The sequence below is a fragment of the Mugil cephalus genome, chromosome 16, assembly GCF_022458985.1.
Source record: "Mugil cephalus isolate CIBA_MC_2020 chromosome 16, CIBA_Mcephalus_1.1, whole genome shotgun sequence".
Classification (NCBI taxonomy): domain Eukaryota; kingdom Metazoa; phylum Chordata; class Actinopteri; order Mugiliformes; family Mugilidae; genus Mugil; species Mugil cephalus.
The window spans coordinates 14,926,132-14,944,587 of NC_061785.1; the positions used below are offsets into that span (position 1 = coordinate 14,926,132).

Sequence of the window (18,456 nt, forward strand, 5' to 3'; positions counted from 1 at the left end):
ACTTCATCTTCAGCTCGTTTGATGAACTCCGTTTGTCATGGGAGAATGATAGCCTTTCTCCAGTTGGCAGGCGTCTTTGTCCAAACTGGAACTACGATGGGCAGAGCAAGCGGCCCAGCAAGAGCACGTTTGAACCAAATTCCATTCTCATCCGAGCTAGTGCCACATGTCTGCGCCGCCAACTGATTTCAAACGTGATAACAAAACCACGGACGGCTCCAAAATATGCGAAAGGGGTGGATCCGTGACCGTGAATGTCAACGGTCTCTCCAGGTCAGTGCAGAAAGAAAATTAACTTTACGACCTCGCAAATGGCAGAGGGTCGAAGAGTATTTTCGGCATATCTCTGACAGCAATCTGGATCAAAGTCGAGGCTCAATATACGCTACCTAGTCCACAACAGAGCTGTCAATATTTAACCGGTCCGCGATGCAATAAAGGTACTGGCCAACACTAAGTAGAAAGTAAGATGCCATTCAGTTACATTATAATTGAGAATACGGTGGCAGCATTTTAAAGTATCTATTAATCACACTTATTGTGTTTGGCCACACAAATGACACAAATATGCCAAATGGTCTATCAGACAGCAATAACGTTGGATTTTATACATCGTCACATGACGTTCTTGGCTTAAAATCAGTATTAAAACCGTTGATCTGCAGTGATAACTGTTTAACACTGTTGTTCACTGTTACAATTGAAATATTTACCTCAATTACAAATTCAAACCACATTTCATCCACTTTCAGTTATAATGACGTTGTCTTTTAGTAGTTTATGAAAGCAAATGTATGAGGGTTACATTGCTAGGAGGAAATATTTTGAGAGTTATGGTTCATCAAAACCAGCACTGATAGTGATAAGGATCCTTTTATGGTGACTGTTTGAGTTTTTACACGGCAGTTGGATTTCAAATTGGGCCAAAGGAAAAAAAAAACTCATAACCTCGTAAGCGTAATCCACTTCCAACGGAGCGATTCCAGATCAACTTTCTACAGCAAAACAAGGGCGGAGGACGTCAGGATCGCTGGTAGTATATATATATATAGACATATACATATCTCGAGCAGATCTTTGACATATCTGTCAGTGCAAAAGCTGACACCTCTACATATTTCACAAGTCGTGTCAATGTACCTTTCAAGGTCGGTTAATGAAACGCATGTTTGCGACAATCTGTTAACAAGCCCATCTTATGCATGGCCACATGCGGCCGAGAGTACCGAGAGTGTCCTCGCCAGGCAACACTCAACAGCCATCCCCTCTCCATCGCGCTCACTGTGCAGCTGCCATTTCTCGCGCAAGGAGGCCCTCAGCGTGGTGCGCCGAGGCCACGTGAACACGCACGCACGCGGTGAGCAACGCTCGGGGGAGTCACACGAGAGCCGAAGGAAAGCGAGGGAGAGGGAAGGTAAGAACACCATTCCTGCATTTCCCCGTCCTCTGGAGGCCGCAGAAAGCATAAATGGGGGGTCCAGCTCGAGAGCGGCTGAGGAGAGGCGGCGCTCAGAGACGAGCACGGGAAGAGGTGGAAGCGATGAGGGGGTGTGGAAGAAGCGTGGAAACGAAGCGGGCTCGCGAGATCCCCCTGAGAGCGTCGCCGGCATCTGTGATAATCTTCCTCCGATTCATCTCTTTTAACCCGCAGCAAATTGGCAACACTTCCATAAATGTCAACTCATCCTTTAATCACTGCTGTGGATAGATTGTGATTAAAGCACGGGAGCTTTGATGTGAGGGAACCTCTTCCTTTACAGGTCTGATATGTTTGCCTGCTGGCACGCACACACGCACAGCCAACCCCGCTGGCACAATAACACACAGCCCTGCCATTCAGCGGTGAGGTCATCGCTGTCTGAGTCAGGCCTCGCGGAGAGGCAGGCAGGACTCATGGGGATTGCTGTGGCCGCATGACTGCCTAACCACACGCTCCCGAGACACGCACACACTCGGGGTTATATCTCCTCTACATGTCGGAGGGAGATGTTTCTCAAGGGAATCGCTGTGAGCAACAGACAGTAAAGACGTGTGGTTGTTTGTCGTGCGCGTGCTGTTGGAGACGCACTCTCTGCAGCGATGCCGCACCGTGGCTCAGTCTCTTCGGAACTGTTTGGGAAATCGTAGAGTTTGACGGGGCTGGGGGAGACAACAGAGCTCTTGATTGAACCTGTGGCGTTACTGCAGGGCAGATGTAAGATGAATGAATGAGGGGGCATTTGTATTCATACAACGGCAGCCCCTGTGCCTGTGGGCGTTTCGCAGACGCTTTTCCGCGTCTGCGTCGGTTCATTTGTATGTCTGGGCGCAGGCGCAGAGGTTGTGACCCTCTTGTTGTCTCGAGGAAACCCCTCAGGAAGTAGCAGAGTCATTGACTGCAGCTTGGATTTGACTTCACTTGTGTTCAGCTGGAGCTTAATCTGGCTGCATATGCCCGAAACCTAAATTAAATATGTCATTCTCGAGGGTTCCAGTTGAATCATTTGAACTGTATCCACAAAAGCAGTGATTTGTTTTGTTTTTTTTCACACTTGCCACCGGGTAGACAGGTCTAGACAGTCATTATTGTGTAAATCCTTATACTGTTGTTTTGGCTTTACATACCTTTATTAGATAGTTAGTCAGAGGCAGACAAAGAAAAACAACACCACTGCAGTGAGGACTGACGCTTCAGTCTATTGTTCATCTGCTTAACCAGAAGCGTAATAGACTCATTCCACCCCTTAAACTATTTCTATACATGGATATCATTTGAACATCATTAGTGAATATCATTAGGTTCAGAGGCTCATCAGCTGCCTCGCCACAGGTACAGTCATCCTTCCATTATCTACAACCACTTATCCTGTTAAAGGGCATCGAGGTCTGGAGCCTTTACCAGCTGATGGAGCGTAGGGTAAACCCTGGACACGTCATCAGTCCATCACAGAGGCAAAGTGGAAAACATACAGCCAAGTTTGAATCACCAGTTGACCTAACATGCATGTCTGTATACTGTAGGCAGCTGAAGGACCTGGAGAAAGGCCACGGAGGAACAGCTTTAAAGTTCTAACCCAGATCCTTCTTGCCATGAGGCGACAGCGCTCAGTCATATTTGGTTTTAAGTTGACGCGTCTCGTTCTGCTTACAGTAACACCTCCATCCACCAGCTCAGAAGTCTCTTTATGTATTAAATGTTTCAAATGACTGAAACCTTGCTATGAATAAATTTTATTCATCTGAGTGGGACTATCCACTGGGACAGCAGAGCCAGCAGGGCTGCATATAATCTATAGTTTACATCTCAATCATCAGGATTAAAGATAAAACATATGTTGATCTGATAGCTTTGTAATGTGTTGAACCTTTGATAAGGGTGGACCAGTTTGATTCTGGTTTGGCTCCCTGAAAAAGCAGATTTTCTTGACATGAGCATCTCCGTCTCATAACAAGTCTTGCATGTGTTACATGTTATGTTATGTACTGGAGGCTGGTTTGAGTCATGGAACTTTTAAAGTCTGGGTTGTAACCTCAGCTTCCTTGATAGTAGGTGATAATATACCGTGTCCACACAGTTTCTAATTCACCACTTCTTTATTTAGGTCACCTAATTTTGACATTTCTATGAACTTCAAGTTGACTGTCAGAAACCATGGCAGCAACATCCTGAGTCAATCCAACTTCCTCAAACGTGTGATTCAAATTCACTACATTTGTCTATTTTTTGCCCTATGGGTAGCAGCTAGACCATTCACATCAGAGGCGGATACTGGAATTCTTCTTCTTGTAATTTGTGCCTTAAGCTACCAGCTGCTTGGAATGGGAGCAGCTGGTAGGCTTAGCCACACTTCCCCAATGTTCTCCTCCCTTCACTGGCTTCCCATCCATTTTAGGGCCCACTTTAAATTGTCCCTTATTATGTGTCAAGGACTTACGCCTCTATATTTATTAGAACCCCAAATTACTGCAGTCGAGTTGCCTGATAGATGTCAGAAAAACACCGGACGCGAACGCAAGGCCTTGCGCGTATGTTACGTAAGATAAGATATGTAAGGGTATGGCTAGTCTTTGTGACAGGTTGATTCCCTCACAGGCCCAGTTGTCACCCCATTCCCGACTGAGAAAGAGTCAGGTGCTACCAAGGTGGCGATGGCCAGGTACACCACACATCCTATGAGTGACATTGTGGAGGATAAGTCCTCACTGGACTTTGCGTCTCTGGAATCATGACACATGGAGAATGCTTAAGATGAAAGAATTACTGTTTGGTTTCAGATTATTAAAAAACTAAATACTGTGGGCGAGGTAAACTATGCAAACAGAACACCAATGTAATATAAGAACCCTTCAGATAAAAGCCTAAGTTTGACCAGCAAACACATTACCAGTGCTTTCACATCTCGCTGGAGCTTAGTTTATATTCCCGCAACCTGTCGTCGCTACATCCGCAGTGTTGAGAAATGAATGACTGTTGAACTGTGCTGAGTTTCAGATTAAATTACTTATTTTTGTATTTAAAATTAACTGGTGTTACTCATACATGAGTGGAAGCTAATAAAAGCCGATCAACAGTTACTTTCTCTGAAACCACTGCAACACAGACCACAGGGAAGAAGACGGCTGAGTGAAGTGGTGTGTAGGAGGCTGAACAAGGGAGGATTTTTGAGATTTTTCAACCGCAAAAGACACATGGACCAGAAATTTACTTTTGGGCTAATCATGGCCATTGATTGTGTCGCAACGATGCGTGGTTACATTTCTGGGATGGTGCACATCGGGTTACGCCCAAGCTACGCGGTAGAGCTTTTATCAAAAAAAATTACCAGATGCAAAAAAAAAAGTTTCCTCTAACCGAAACCGCAGCGAACATACAAAGTCGAAACACAAAAAGTCAGAAGAGCCACGGCTGTGCCGCCAGAGGCTGTTCCTGCAGTTTTTGCTGTTCAATAAACACCTTCCCCACACCTCAGGCTGCTGAGGCTTCTCTCTGGAGTAAGAAAAAAAAAAAAAAAAAAAAACTAATTTGTGTGTCCTTAGCAAAGGGCAGAACCCGCACCGCTGCTGAGCTACAGAGAAACCCTGCAGTATAAGCTCCCAGCTCGGCCTCTCAGCAGTCTCATCAGACCACGCCAGCTCAGAGAAGATAGGGAAAAAAGGTAAGGAAGGGCAGAGTAAGAATGACTAAGCATAAAAAAAAAAAAATAAAAAAAAAGGCACAAGCGCAGTCGCCACTTGGTGTGTTTTCCGACCAAGGCTTTCTGTCTGGTTAATGGATGTTGCGTCTGCGATGGTTAAGATAAGACGGGGGCAAGGGAGGACAGGCAGGTCACAGTGACAGTGTTTTAAGCCTGCAGATTCACCTACAGCGCTGGGATTAAATGTGATGCAACGCAGCATCCACGCTGGAGGTCCTCGGCTTTCATGCGTTGCAAACCACATCAGCTTTAGCTAACATCGTTACAGTTAAACTAAATCACCAGCACGTGCGCCCGTTGCGTCAGCGTAAATTTCCTTTATGTTTCAGGCCTCAATGCAAACGGAACCCAGTGGTTTCCAAACAGAAATTTTACATGTCACGCATCATAAAACTCTGAAGTGCGGTGTGTTTGAGGGGTATAAGCTGCATAGAGGTGAAGAAAAGGAGTAATATGTCACCTTCAACATCTCTCTGTTCCTCAATTTTAAATGTCAGTGCCTCCAAATGCATAGCACTTTGACCAGTATACTGACTTTGCTGGATAACATATAATGATTTTAAAATAATGACTTTACCAGCACTGGAATAGAACTGTGCTGCTTACAGACTGTGATCAAATCAAAAATTGAATCCTATAAAACCTGGAATTACAAACAACAACTAAATTCAACAATTTTTTTGCAGTGTTATGCAGCAGAAGTGAGGATCTACATGTGTCATAGCTGCAGTCATTACATCTTCATGTTGCCCATCCCTCCCTCCAATTCTTGTAAACGTAACATCTCAAGAATTTCTTTCAAAATTCCACTAGAAGAACTGAGTTCCTCTTATGTTTCATCGTGTGATCAGGGGTGATAAGCATTTCTTAACAGTATCACCCAACCTATTTTTGAAGGGGAAAAATCTCACCAACATAACAGTCTATCGCTTTTATTTATTTAATTTTAGCTTAGTTTCAGTTTCTGGAAACTGTGTTTTACGGTATATTTAGCAGTTATTTTCATACAGCCACTGAACCAAATCAGCTTTTGCAATCACACTGTCTGACAGCAGCCCCAGTGTGTAAATGACAAGAAAATCTGGAAATGCTCAGTAATCTGAGAGCAATTGACAAGTATTCTGATTAGATGTACTTTTTTTTTTTTCTTTAACACAGACAGCATACTGTCTGGTGATATACATACCTGACAGTATGCTACCAACATTCAATGTTGCTTTGTGTTTCAATCAAGTAAATACAAACTGAGCATTGTTTTCATTTTGTTTTTTGATCCTGACCAAAAATCCAACATTTATTCACCAGAAATGTAGGCGTGCTTTCATACATACTGGCCTCGGATGCTCGAGTTGCCTCATTTAGCACAAGTAACTTCATGTAAATAGCATTACTACCACCATGGTTTATGTGTCGGTTTGAGGATCTTTGGTCAGCGCTGAACGTTTCTTCTGTTACTTCTGTTACTGTGGCCGACCCACTTTATCTTTGATACATCTGACAAAATTCCTTTTTAGAGAGCAAAGTTTTTTTTCTGTGTGAAATGTGTGAAGGTGCTTTCTATTCAAATGCAGAACTCTGACCAGAGGAACTACATTCAGATACTGAAAGTCTTGTAGACTACACCACTTGTAGATGGTTTTCCGTGCGGTGGAATGATTTCTTTTTGTTTTCCAGAAGCCATTGTGATCTTTTAGCTCATGGCATGAAAAGTTTACACACACGCTTAAATAACCCTAACCCTAGGGCCACGTTTACACTGATCCAATTTTTGGGTAAAACCGCATTAAGTCTTGCACATGTAGACCGACCGGCATGATGGATCCGGATTTGTCCTGAAATCGTACCAAAGACAAATACGGAACCTGTGCGGTTCCTTTTTGTTATTCGTGTGGATTCCTGAATATGAACACAATGACGTCTCATAACAACAACAACATTAATGGTGGACTACAGGCTTGTGACGGTGCTGCATCAGATATTGACCCTCGTTGGGCGGCTAGCTTCAGTATATGCTGCTGCTTCGCCACTACGATGAGCTAAAAGGGATTACGGACTGGACTTTATATAAAATGACAAACACACAAAAAAAAAAGAAGTACACACTTTTCTCAAGGGGGATCAAATGTTTGCTTTCCCAAATACGACAACAAATTCAACAATGTACTTTTTAACACGTCTGTGCATCCAGGCGCCTCCAGTGTCCGTAATATGTTATTTAAGGCATGTTGCCTGTTGTTGTCAGAGCTGTGTTGAGATGATTTGTGGCGTTTTTTTGAGCTGTACTAAAAGCGTGGAGTTTTTCTAAAAAGGTCGCAGAGATAAGCTTCCGTAGCCGTCTTGGGACTGAGCCACTGAACATCAATAATTCATATCTTGATCATTATGAATAGTACGAGCCTGGGTATTCCACATTTCAGGGTAATGGTTTGTTTGATACATGGGTCTTCTGGCAGTAGCTCAGCCTGGATTCTCTCGAAATCTCACGAAATGAGACCAGCGACTATGAACGGAAACGTGGACGTCGTCGGCCAAAGCCTTACGGCTGAGCACTGAAGTGCCTTGCTAAAGGGAATCTAGACACCTGCTGAGTCACTAGTCACATCACCGCTTTCCCTGTACATTCGCTGGAGCTGTCGTATTACATCCCAGACACGCTATTCACAGTTGTACGACACTGAACATCTGTCAGACCGTCGCTTCACGGAGACTACGTTTGATTGTGCAATGACTGCAAAGGTGGAAGTTGTGTACTTTCCAGGGAAAACTGAGTAACGGTTTCAAACTGGAAACACTCAGAGCCAATGTATCCCCACGGCATAGTAGATTGTTGCAGAACAGTATAGAGAAACAACATAAAAAATATATCCCGCGGGTCAAATAACATTGTACTGGCATCAGTCATTGTGCCAAAGATTAAGAGTTTACAGCAGTGGTTTGCAGCCTTGGGTGGAGAGCATACAGTGACAATACTGATGACTTTGATCAGTAATAGTTACCATGGAATTTTCTGCAACCATTAATTAGTGTACTCTTTTTCACATCTGATACAATTACTCACAATTATTTTCATGTTTACAACCAAGTACACCAATATAAATGTCTTCCAGAAATCCCTCTCTGTTAGACAAACGTGTACACTGTAACATTGTTAAGTATGACATATTGAGTTGAGTTGTAACATCTGAGCTTTGCGCAGGTCCAGACTTTAGGGTAGGAGATAAATATATATATATATAAACAGCCTAACAGCCCGTGCTGTCTGAGAGTAAGAGACCTCACTGCTCGTTACGTTCACACGCCATCACGCGCGCAGCAGCCCAGTTTCTTTATCACGTCGCTGTGCAGCACACAACACAGGGCGTTCATGGTTTTGAAACAACAGTGACAGCGGTGCATTGTTTTAGGACTGTAGCTGTTTGCTCAAAAAAAAATTCTTGTTTGCACACAACTTGAATGCTTCAAAGACGACCAACTAAACAGAAAACACTGTTCGTGGTTTTGAAACAACAGTGGTAACAAACTACAGCTTTAATAGCAGCAGCCCCCACTCTAACCTGCAATGCCTCCCTGTGTTTCCATATTGAGGGTGGAAGGCCTGACGAACTGAGGCGCGTCAGTTTTATTTGCTAACTTTTTCTTAGTAGCGTGTTTTCAAAGTGGTCAGATCCTAAAACGTTTGCACAGTGTTCACGAACGTGTAAGTACCTCATGATATTAGCTGCATGTTGTTCATAGACTTATTCTTTGAATAGGTCCATCTGATTGATTTAGGTTTTCTCTTAATTTCAGTGTGCGGAGAATTGTGGAATTTCGTACCAACTCATTAGGGTTCTTATGCTGGGCACCGTGCATGTCTGCCAACTCATCCATCAACTATCGAGACAGTCTACGGGAAAAGCTTTTATGTACCAGCTATATGCCAAGCTGTGATATGTAAGTTGGTGAAAGAAAGAAGCAAAGGGCCTCGTAGAAATTTCATATACTTTAAAGATCCGATATTCAACTCACACACACAGCAAAAAACACAACCCGCTGCAAACGTCCACCGCTCAGACAAAGCTATCTAATTCTGAAAGAGCACCGCCAGCTCCAAAAACTGCTCCGCTGCTGCCAGTCCTCAGAGGAACCGAGACCGGGGCCAAGGAACAGGCGTCCTGGGCGCGGGCACGGCTCCAGGCACCGGGCGTTGGGCCTGTGCTGGAGCCATCGGTGGCCACTCACTGGTTTACTGCCATTTCAGAGAGGGGTGAGGCGGAGGGGGGTAATGGTAGAGAGAGAGAGAGAGGATGGAGAGATGAAAGGATGGAGAGGTAAGGGAAGGAAGCGGGAGACTGGAAAAGGGGATTTAGCTGCCTCATACAGGATGACTGCTCAGGTGAAATGAGCTCCTTGGGCCATATGGAGGCGTAGCAAAATATAAATTACACGCGCTCATAGAGAGGCAGCAGCAATAAGTGAGCTGTTTGGAGGATGCTGACACTGTAGAACATAATACCACCAGACCACACACATGCACACAGTCAAGAACAGCAACAATGTGGCGGGCATGGTTGCCATGCCTTTGTACACACATACACACACACACACACACTGTGACGCGCGCACACAGTGAGTGTTTTATGACTTTATGGCTCAAGATTGGAGGTCCAGAGTCCATTGTATTAGGCCCCGAGAGTGTTTGCAGGTAGTCAGGCCTTTTGTTATCACATACAGCGGCAAATTCATTCAGACTTGTTGGGATCTCGGGCGCCGGTTCGCTCATCTTTCCCAACTTGCGCGCAGAGGCTTAAATGCATTGGCGCAGGTGCAGCTTCGTGCACCGGCTTTTTTTTCTTTCTTTCTGTATTTTTTTTCTTTTTCTTTTTTTCAAATGGTGGTGAGTGAGAGGGGTGTCTTACCTGGATTGCCGCAGTCCGCACACGCTTCGTTTCCCGGTCTCGCCAGCACGTCTTGCAGACGCAGCTTGCCGTCCCCCTCCGGTTCCAGCGCCATGGTGAGTTTATCCGTCCAGGCTCACCGCGGTTGGGAGAAGCCTGTCCAAGAGCATCCGCCGCTGGAAGTCCGACGGACGAGCGGGCAAGACAGACGGACAGACCAGCCGATCACCTGTCACCTCCAATCTGAGCTGAGGCGGAGAAGGAAGACGGGAGAGAGACAAGGAAGAGATTCAACGATCCGTGCTTGAAAGAAGCCCTTCTGTCTCTCCCTCCCTCACTCTCTTTCCTTTCTCCGTCTCTCTCTGATAGCTCTATTACCAAGTCTCGCTGACTGCATAATAATCAAGCCTATATGTTACCATCGCCTCCACCTCCTCCTCCACCTCCTCCCCTTGTACCAGTCTTCTGTACCAGTATTTTGATAAAAGTGAGACATCCAGCGGCTGACCGAGTGGAATTGCATATCCCAAATGGCCAGTGGTGAAATAAGCGGTATATTCTCATCCATTATTGATGTTTCATCATTATAATTATTATTATTATTTTAATAAAAGCAACATCGATATTTATAAAATCACCAACGTGCATGCAGCATGGCTTTAGTCCAGTAATTCCCACTTTAGGTGCCAAGCAGGAAAATGTAAAGGACTTCTGAGGTAACGCTCAAATGGGTTAACTGGTTCAATCTTCAAGTCTTTTTTTTTTTCTTTTTTTTTTAAATAAAGCTATTTTATTTGTGTGTGTGTTAAGTCTTAATATGAAAGGTCAATTGTAACCATTGTTAATTGTAACATTTCTAAAAACTTTAAAAAAAAGTCAACAGCTTTTTTTTAAAAAAAAACTTTGAGTTTGTAGAATGTTTATTAATTAAGATACTTACTTAAGGAATATTAATCTCAAGAAAGTAAATCTCACTGGATGCACCTTGTAAAGAAATGCTTCTTTACAAAAGCCTATAGATTAATAATAAACGAACTGAAAAAGATTTAAAGCATATTATATCAAAACAATTGCAATATTTTGCCTACTACATCTTTAGGGTGTATTCTATGGTAATTTTTATGTAAAGTTTTTAAAGCAATTTTTAAGCTTCTTTTATTTTGTAGTCATATTGGGGAACATATTTTTATTTATCGTGTCAGTAAGCTAATTAAAGATCACACTACCGTACGGTGTATTTTTTATTTATTTTAGCACGCGGGGAACAAGCCCACAGTTTATTGTATTATATTTTCTAATGTTAAAATATCAGGAATCGATTAAAAGAGTACTCGACGATCGATGCAATCCGAGCGACTACTAATGTCTGTCGGATGAGACGGGCCCCAAAACAAAACGTCACATTTCTGCGACGACTGGGTCACAGTGAGTCGGTTATTGTAGTGTACAGTACACTTTAAATACACGCAGGCAAACATGTCTACTGCTATGAATTTCGGGTCGAAGACGTTTAAACCTCGGCCCCCCGACAAAGGCTCGTTCCCCCTGGATCATTTCGGTGAGTTAAGCCACGAGTCTCAGTGTTGGTCCGGTTAGATAACACTGTGCGCTTGTTCTCTGCCTCCAGGACGCTTTCGACCAGGGAAGTCAAACATACGGCACACGGTCCAAACCTGGCCCGCCAGAGGGTCCGGTCTGAATTTGCGAAGTGCGAAAATGCCATTTAAGATACTGACTGCAATTGTTTTATTTAAATTTGCACATGTTCTTAATCTAATCACTAGGGGTCGCGCTTTTTTCAGTCAGAAGTGTGGACAAACAAACGTTTTTACTTTTCGGCTACTAATGTACCTTATCTATCCACGATTAAAAAAATAAAATAAATAAAATCTTAAGAATTTTGCAAATTTATTAAAAAGAAAAACTGAAATATCACATGGTCATAAGTATTCAGACCCTTTGGTCAGTATTGAGTAGAAGCACCCTTTTGAGCTAGTACAGCCATGAGTCTTCTTGGGAATGATGCAACAAGTTGGTCTCTCCAAAGACCTGACAGTGGCTGTCCACCAACGTTCACATGCTTAGGGTCATTGTCTTGTTGGAAGGTGAACCTTCGGCCAAGTCTGAGGTCCTGAGCACTCTGGAAGAGGTTTTCTTCCAGGATATCTCTGTACTTGGCCGCATTCATCCTTCCTTCAATTGCAACCAGTCGTAATTGTCCCTGCAGCTGAAAAACGCCCCCATAGCATGATGCTGCCACCACCATGTTTCACTGTTGTATTGTATTGGGCAGGTGATGAGCAGTGCCTGGTTTTCTCCACACATACCGCTTAGAATTAACGCCATAAAGTTCAATCTTGGTCTCATCAGACCAGAGTTTTTTTTTTTTTTTTGGCCAACTCTATGCAGGCTTTCATTTGTCTCGCACTGAGGAGAGGCTTCTGTCGGGCCACTCTGCCATAAAGCCCCGACTGGTGGAGGGCTGCAGTGATAGTTGACTTTGTGGAACTTTCTCCCATCTCCCTACTGCATCTCTGGAGCTCAGCCCCAGTGATATTTGGGTTCTTCTTTACCTCTCTCACCAAGGCTCTTCTCCCACAATTGCTCAGTCTGGCTGGACGAGCAGGTCTAGGAAGAGTTCTAGTCATCCCAAACTTCTTCCATTTAAGCATTATGGAGGCCACTGTGCTCTTAGGAACCTTGAGTGCTGCAGAAATCCTTTTGTAACCATGGCCAGATCTCTGCCTTGCCACAATTCTAGCTCAGCTTCTTGGGCAGTTCCTTCAACCTCATGATTCTCATTTGCTCTGACGTGCACGGTGAGCTGTAAGGTCTTATATAGACAGGTGTGTGCCTTTCCTAATCAAGTCCAATCAGTTTAATTAAACACAGCTGGACTCCAATGAAGCGATAGAACCATTTCAAGGAGGATCAGAAGAAATGGACAGCATGTGAGTTAAATGTGAGAGTCACAACAAAGGGTCTGAATACTTATGACCATGTGATATTTCAGTTTTTCTTTTTTAATAAATTTGCAAAAATTTCTACATTTGTTTTTTTTTCTGTCAAGATGGGGTGCTGAGTGTACATTAAGGAGAAATAAAATTAACTTTTTTCGAGTTTCGATTTTGGTGGCAAAAGACTGGCAAAGAGTGACAAAGAGTGAAAAATTTCACGTGGTCTGAAAAATCTCTGTACCCACTGTATGTTTGGACTCATCAAGGACCCTTTCTAATTGTCAGTGGCAGTGTTTGAATGTCGCCTGCTGAAGGATAATACAACTTAGACAGCGTTTGCAGTGTGACAGACACACAGTCGGACATTCGGGCTGACTCTGGCTAACTGTCGTTTCAGGGGAGTGTAAAGCGTTCAAAGAAAAGTTCATGAAGTGCCTCAGAGAAAACGGCTTCGACAACTCCAAGTGCCGCCTGCAGTCCAAAGACTACCTGGAATGCCGGATGGACAAGTAAGGCTCCAGATTAAAACCGCTCCATGCTGACTCAGTGCGCACTTATAAAACGTTGATATAACAGACAGTATTTGCTCTCTTGTACTTTCCAGTCAGCTGATGGCCAAGGAGCCGATGGAGAAGCTGGGTTTCAAGGACCTGATGGATCCTCCTCCCAATCAAGCCGGCCAAGACTCTAAACCCTGATCTGCTGTTTCGAAACTCACGTGGTTTGGCTTTGAACATACCACCAAGTTGTTTCGAAAAAGATTTCGACACAAGCTGCAAATACCCAAGAATGTGGAAGCCAGGTCTGGAAGAGGACATTCGATTCACGGTCTTAGGTTGAAGCTACAGAATATAAACTGATTATGTATATAAAACGAAAACCTTTAATATATGAAGCTGGTGTTTTGCGATGTCATACATATTTTTTGTATTAAAACTAATCTGTGAAAGCTTTGATCCGGTCAGTGAGATATTTTTTTTTAGTTCTAGGTGTTATTTTTTGTGGATAATTTAAACCGTGATGAGATCAGAAAGGTCATAAAGAGGTCTAATGAAAGTAGGTGTAATGCAATCATTATATTTCATCTGTTGTATTACTGCTTGTGGAAATCCACCACATCAGATTTGACACGTTCAGCGTATGAGCAATACGTGAGTCACGTATGAGTTAATGCATGATATTTCACTATTTTGAAGAAAGTTTCCACTTCTTTGTGGGCCTGCAGGAACAATTGTCTTTCAAGTTTTTTTTCTCAGGATCTTTCTTTTTTAGTTCTACTTAAGGAGCACAAGACGAGCCTTTAGTGGAACAAGTGTGCGCTGGTTGGCTGAACGCATGCATTAACGTGAGTGCAGCTTTAGCAAGTGGTGAAAAACATTACCCATCCAGCTCTTAATACTGGCCTTAAAAGTGTGAAGAAATACAGAGAAATTATGATTTTTCTCTAATAATAATTTATAAGACTTAACACAACTCAAGCCCAGCCTCTTGCAGACCTCATGTTCCCAGAAACCCACGTTCTTTCTGTTATTTCACTCCATTCTCTCTTTTTCCCATCTTCTTTGTACATTTATGGAGCTACTGAATAAACCCCAGTGGTACATGCAGACTTTCCCCTCGCATTCACGCACGCTCGGCTCACGCGGACTTGTCTTTTTGTCAGACCGTGCCTCCCTCGGGTGGAAGTGCGGCGCCTCTAAAAGCATTGGAACAAAGTCTAAACACAAGTTTCCACAGCGTACATGTGGATTCCTTCAAATGAAAAAACAAAACGTTGCATCTTTTTTAGGATAGGTTAGTCTTCCACTGGCTTTTATCTACATCTGGTTTTGATTTGCCTCAAATATTTTTCAGACAATAGTTGGTAACGAATTTTTGAACAGAATCCAGACTGACTGCATTATCCTGTTTTGCACACAATACAGCAAAATCAGTGAGCTAAAGGATTTCTTACAATAATGACTCGAACTCGAATAAGCTGCTTTTTGGATAGAGTTTGTAAAGGAAGTTATTTGTTGCAGAGGAGAGCAGAACGGTTTTGTACTTGGATCTAAAGGCTGCAGATGCACGGACAGAGACTAGATAGTGCGAAACATCTGCTCCGGCAGTTGTCGGCGTAACTAATGTGCCACCAAATCCCACACAGTAAATAGAAGACGGACCAGATCAGGAGGCGCTGAGGATCCAGGCATGTTAGAATGTCTGAAGCAGATTATCAGTCTTTTTATTTACTTGAAGACATTTAGTGTAGAATTGAACAAAAACCATACATATTAGTTTAGAAGATGTCTACAAGGACTGCCTTTACAAACACAGAAAATTAGTTACAAAATTCACAGGTGGCACAATGTAGTTGTAATGTACACAGAAGGGAATGTTAATCTGTTGCGTGACGGTCGGAAACTCCTCAGATGATTTGGCAACATATTCCTCTCTGTTGGAAAGAAACAAGATGTATGCCCATTTATTTGACATTTGTAGCTATAATTCGTCGGTGGGGGGGAAAAAAAACACCCGAATATCAGAGTTAATTAAATCTGACTTACACTCTCTAACCTCTGGAGTCTCCTTTGGAGCCACTCGGCCCTCGGGTCCACGCACCACATTTTATTCCCGTTCCTAAGGCTGGAGGTTACGAAAAGAGAGTTAAATGTAAAAGGGAAAAAGTGTGTAAGACATAGGTCTTCAATACATGGGTCACAAAATCTTTGGTTGATAAGACATTTTTTATATATTATTTTACATTTCCCCCACAAATTTAAATTTATTTAAATACACATTAACATGAATCCAACATATTTTAGTAAAGGGATAAGGAATAGTTTCTCGGGTCCTTGGCCTGAAAAACATTTAAGACCCCTGGTATAAGAAGTACTGATCTCTTAAATGCGAGGCTAGGGAAGTGCTAAGCTAGGAACAGTACGGATGCAAAGCGAAGTCTAATCACCAGTCTCGTTTCATATTTACTGGTCAGACGTCACGTATCGAAGACAGCAAATGACAACGGTTTTGACTCACATGAATGCGTGAACCCTGCAGTGATGAAAAGCTTGTGGCGTCTGTTCAAAGCACTCACGGACGGCCTTCATAGTGTTGTTTGTGGGATTTGTGCAGCAGTTGGGGCGGACAAATCCAAGACTCCTTTGCGTAGGTGTGTAACACTGAGGACAAACTGCAACACAGGCCACAACACAGTAATAAAAATCGATCATTCTGCAAGCAGAAAATACTCCTGTATAATGAGCCACTATCTTGAAAAGGAATTAGTTTCCAGCTGCAGCACCTGCTCTTTATTCATCTTAAAGATCATGCAGTGGGCACACCGACAAGAAAGGACATTTAACAACAAACGGAAAAATTGATTGATTTGTACAACACCTGTCCACAGATTTTCAACATACGCAGGTATTCTTTTTGTTCTGCATTAAGGATGATTCGCTCACCTTGTGAAAAGAGGACAAGCAGCATGGCTAACTGCAGAAGTATATTGTTGGAGAAAGACATCTTCGATCCCTCAGAGCAAATGTGTGTGTCTCTGAGCAGTAGGAGCAGCCGCGCTGTGAACACTGGCTTGCAAAACCAAATTGTTTGGCGTGAGTGAGGCCAGAATTGGGGGGGAATCGCAAACACGACCTCATTCCAGCAAAAGGGGAACATAGCTGTGTGTTGTTACTCAGTGGTTGTGCAAAGTATGTTTACTCTGCCAGTCTGTATATGTGAACATAGGAAGTAGTGGTCGTGGTCGGAAAACCGAAATATTTCACATTTTAAAACACAAATGCAGAAGCACATCAGCAGCATGTGCAACCATTATCGAAACCAAACGTTTCATCATTATTTAAAGAAATGAAACATATTGCTTTCTCAGAACTTAAATGTGAATCTTAAATGAGCCCTTCGCCAACGTTCAGCCTTTTTATCTTTTTCATCTGAATTAGTGGTATAGTGTGAACAAGGCTGAACAACAAATGGGATGGACGCTACAGGACTTCTTTTTCCAGCCGTACAACAACTCACCTAGCTGTAACACAGGGGTCTTCAATGTTTTTCAGGCCAAAGACCCCCAACTGATGGAGAGATTAAGTAGGGACCCCTCACCTACTATATGTGTTCTATATTAAATTCAACCTAGTGCTATTAATAAATATACATTATTATTATCATCATCATTTTGCATTCAATATTAAGCTATTCAAATAATACACACGTTCAAACATTCACTTTTTATTTCAAACATGTGCGGCAGTGGGGTGTTTGAGGGGGAAAATTTTAAAATATTTACATATATATAAAAATGTCCAGTCAACCAAAGATTTTGCGATCCCCCTGCAGTATCTCCATGGAGCCCCTAGGGGTCACGGACTCCCTGTTGACAAACTATGCTGTAACAGATAACTCTAAGACACTATTGCACCTTATTATTATTCCTATGTATGTAATGTATATTCTTCCGTCTCTATTTCTTGTACATGTATTCGTATGGTTAGCCCGTTTATTCTCTATTTTTTTAAGTGAATATTTTCAGACAGCACATACCCTAATGCAGACCTGGGCATTTTACGGCCCGCGGGCCACATGCGGCCCTTTGGTACGGTACGTCAGTCATGAGCACAGATGAACTGTGCATGCAATACGACTGTGTTGCTTTTATTTTGAGCCGTGATGTGTTATTTACGTCATGGCACTTTTAGTTCGTCAACAACAAAAAAAGTAAGATTGAAACAGCTTCTTGCCATCTATTAAGCCTCAAAAGCCTGAACGGATCGCTGGCATCCGTCAAAGCGGCCGATTTTGAATTACCGTAAGTCACAGTGGTTTGCGCTATTGACAGTATTCATTGTGACTGAACACTGGTTAGTTGTGCTTTTGCCTGGAAGACCTTCGTGACATCTCAAGGGTATAACTAACTTTGTTTTTACCAACAAATTCCTCCAAACAAGTGTCTCTTGCTGGGGCTCCGCGATCGTTGCTCTTGAACCTGCAGCGTCATCGTTACCGTAATGGCAGCATTTTTTTGTAGAAAGCGCAACTTGAATATTATCCATCGGGGATTACGGTAATTCAAATACAGTAAGCTTCTCTTTGTGGGCAGACGGACATTCAGGTCTTAAAGGGTTAAACATTTATTGAGATTTATTGAGATACAGGAAATAATTCATGTAGCTACATGATCCACCGAAGTTTTCCAAAGAGGACAAAGTTTCCAACATTCCAATGTGTTATATCCAAAACTACAGATCGATTGTGTTTCATTTTCCTCTTCAACCTACACCAAAACTCTATTTACAGAATATTCTTATGTTTCTGATTACCAGTAGCAGCTTATCAACATATACTTATATATATACTATATATATATATACTTCAAATGCACCAATAGCAACAAGGAAGCATTTCTCAAAATGACACATTACTTTCAGCTGGTACAAGGTTCCTGCAAATGCTTAA

At 42.8% G+C, this 18,456-nt stretch overlaps 2 protein-coding genes across 2 annotated transcripts in view; one reads left to right on the top strand and one right to left on the bottom strand.

Moving 5' to 3' along the window:
• LOC125022906 (arf-GAP with dual PH domain-containing protein 1) overlaps positions 1-10,511 on the bottom strand; it is a 32,692-nt gene extending 22,181 nt beyond the window's left edge. The window contains exon 1 of the mRNA XM_047609899.1: positions 10,073-10,511. Within this exon, the coding sequence (XP_047465855.1) occupies positions 10,073-10,166 (94 nt within the window). The 5' untranslated portion in view covers positions 10,167-10,511. The remainder of the gene's footprint in view (positions 1-10,072) is intronic.
• A 912-nt stretch (positions 10,512-11,423) lies between these two features.
• Positions 11,424-13,962, top strand: LOC125022513 (cytochrome c oxidase assembly protein COX19). Its single transcript, XM_047609218.1, has 3 exons — positions 11,424-11,609; positions 13,406-13,517; positions 13,613-13,962. The coding sequence occupies exons 1-3, from the start codon at positions 11,528-11,530 to the stop codon at positions 13,704-13,706; spliced, it is 288 nt and encodes a 95-aa protein (XP_047465174.1). The 5' UTR covers positions 11,424-11,527; the 3' UTR covers positions 13,707-13,962.
• The last annotated feature ends 4,494 nt before the right edge of the window (positions 13,963-18,456 follow it).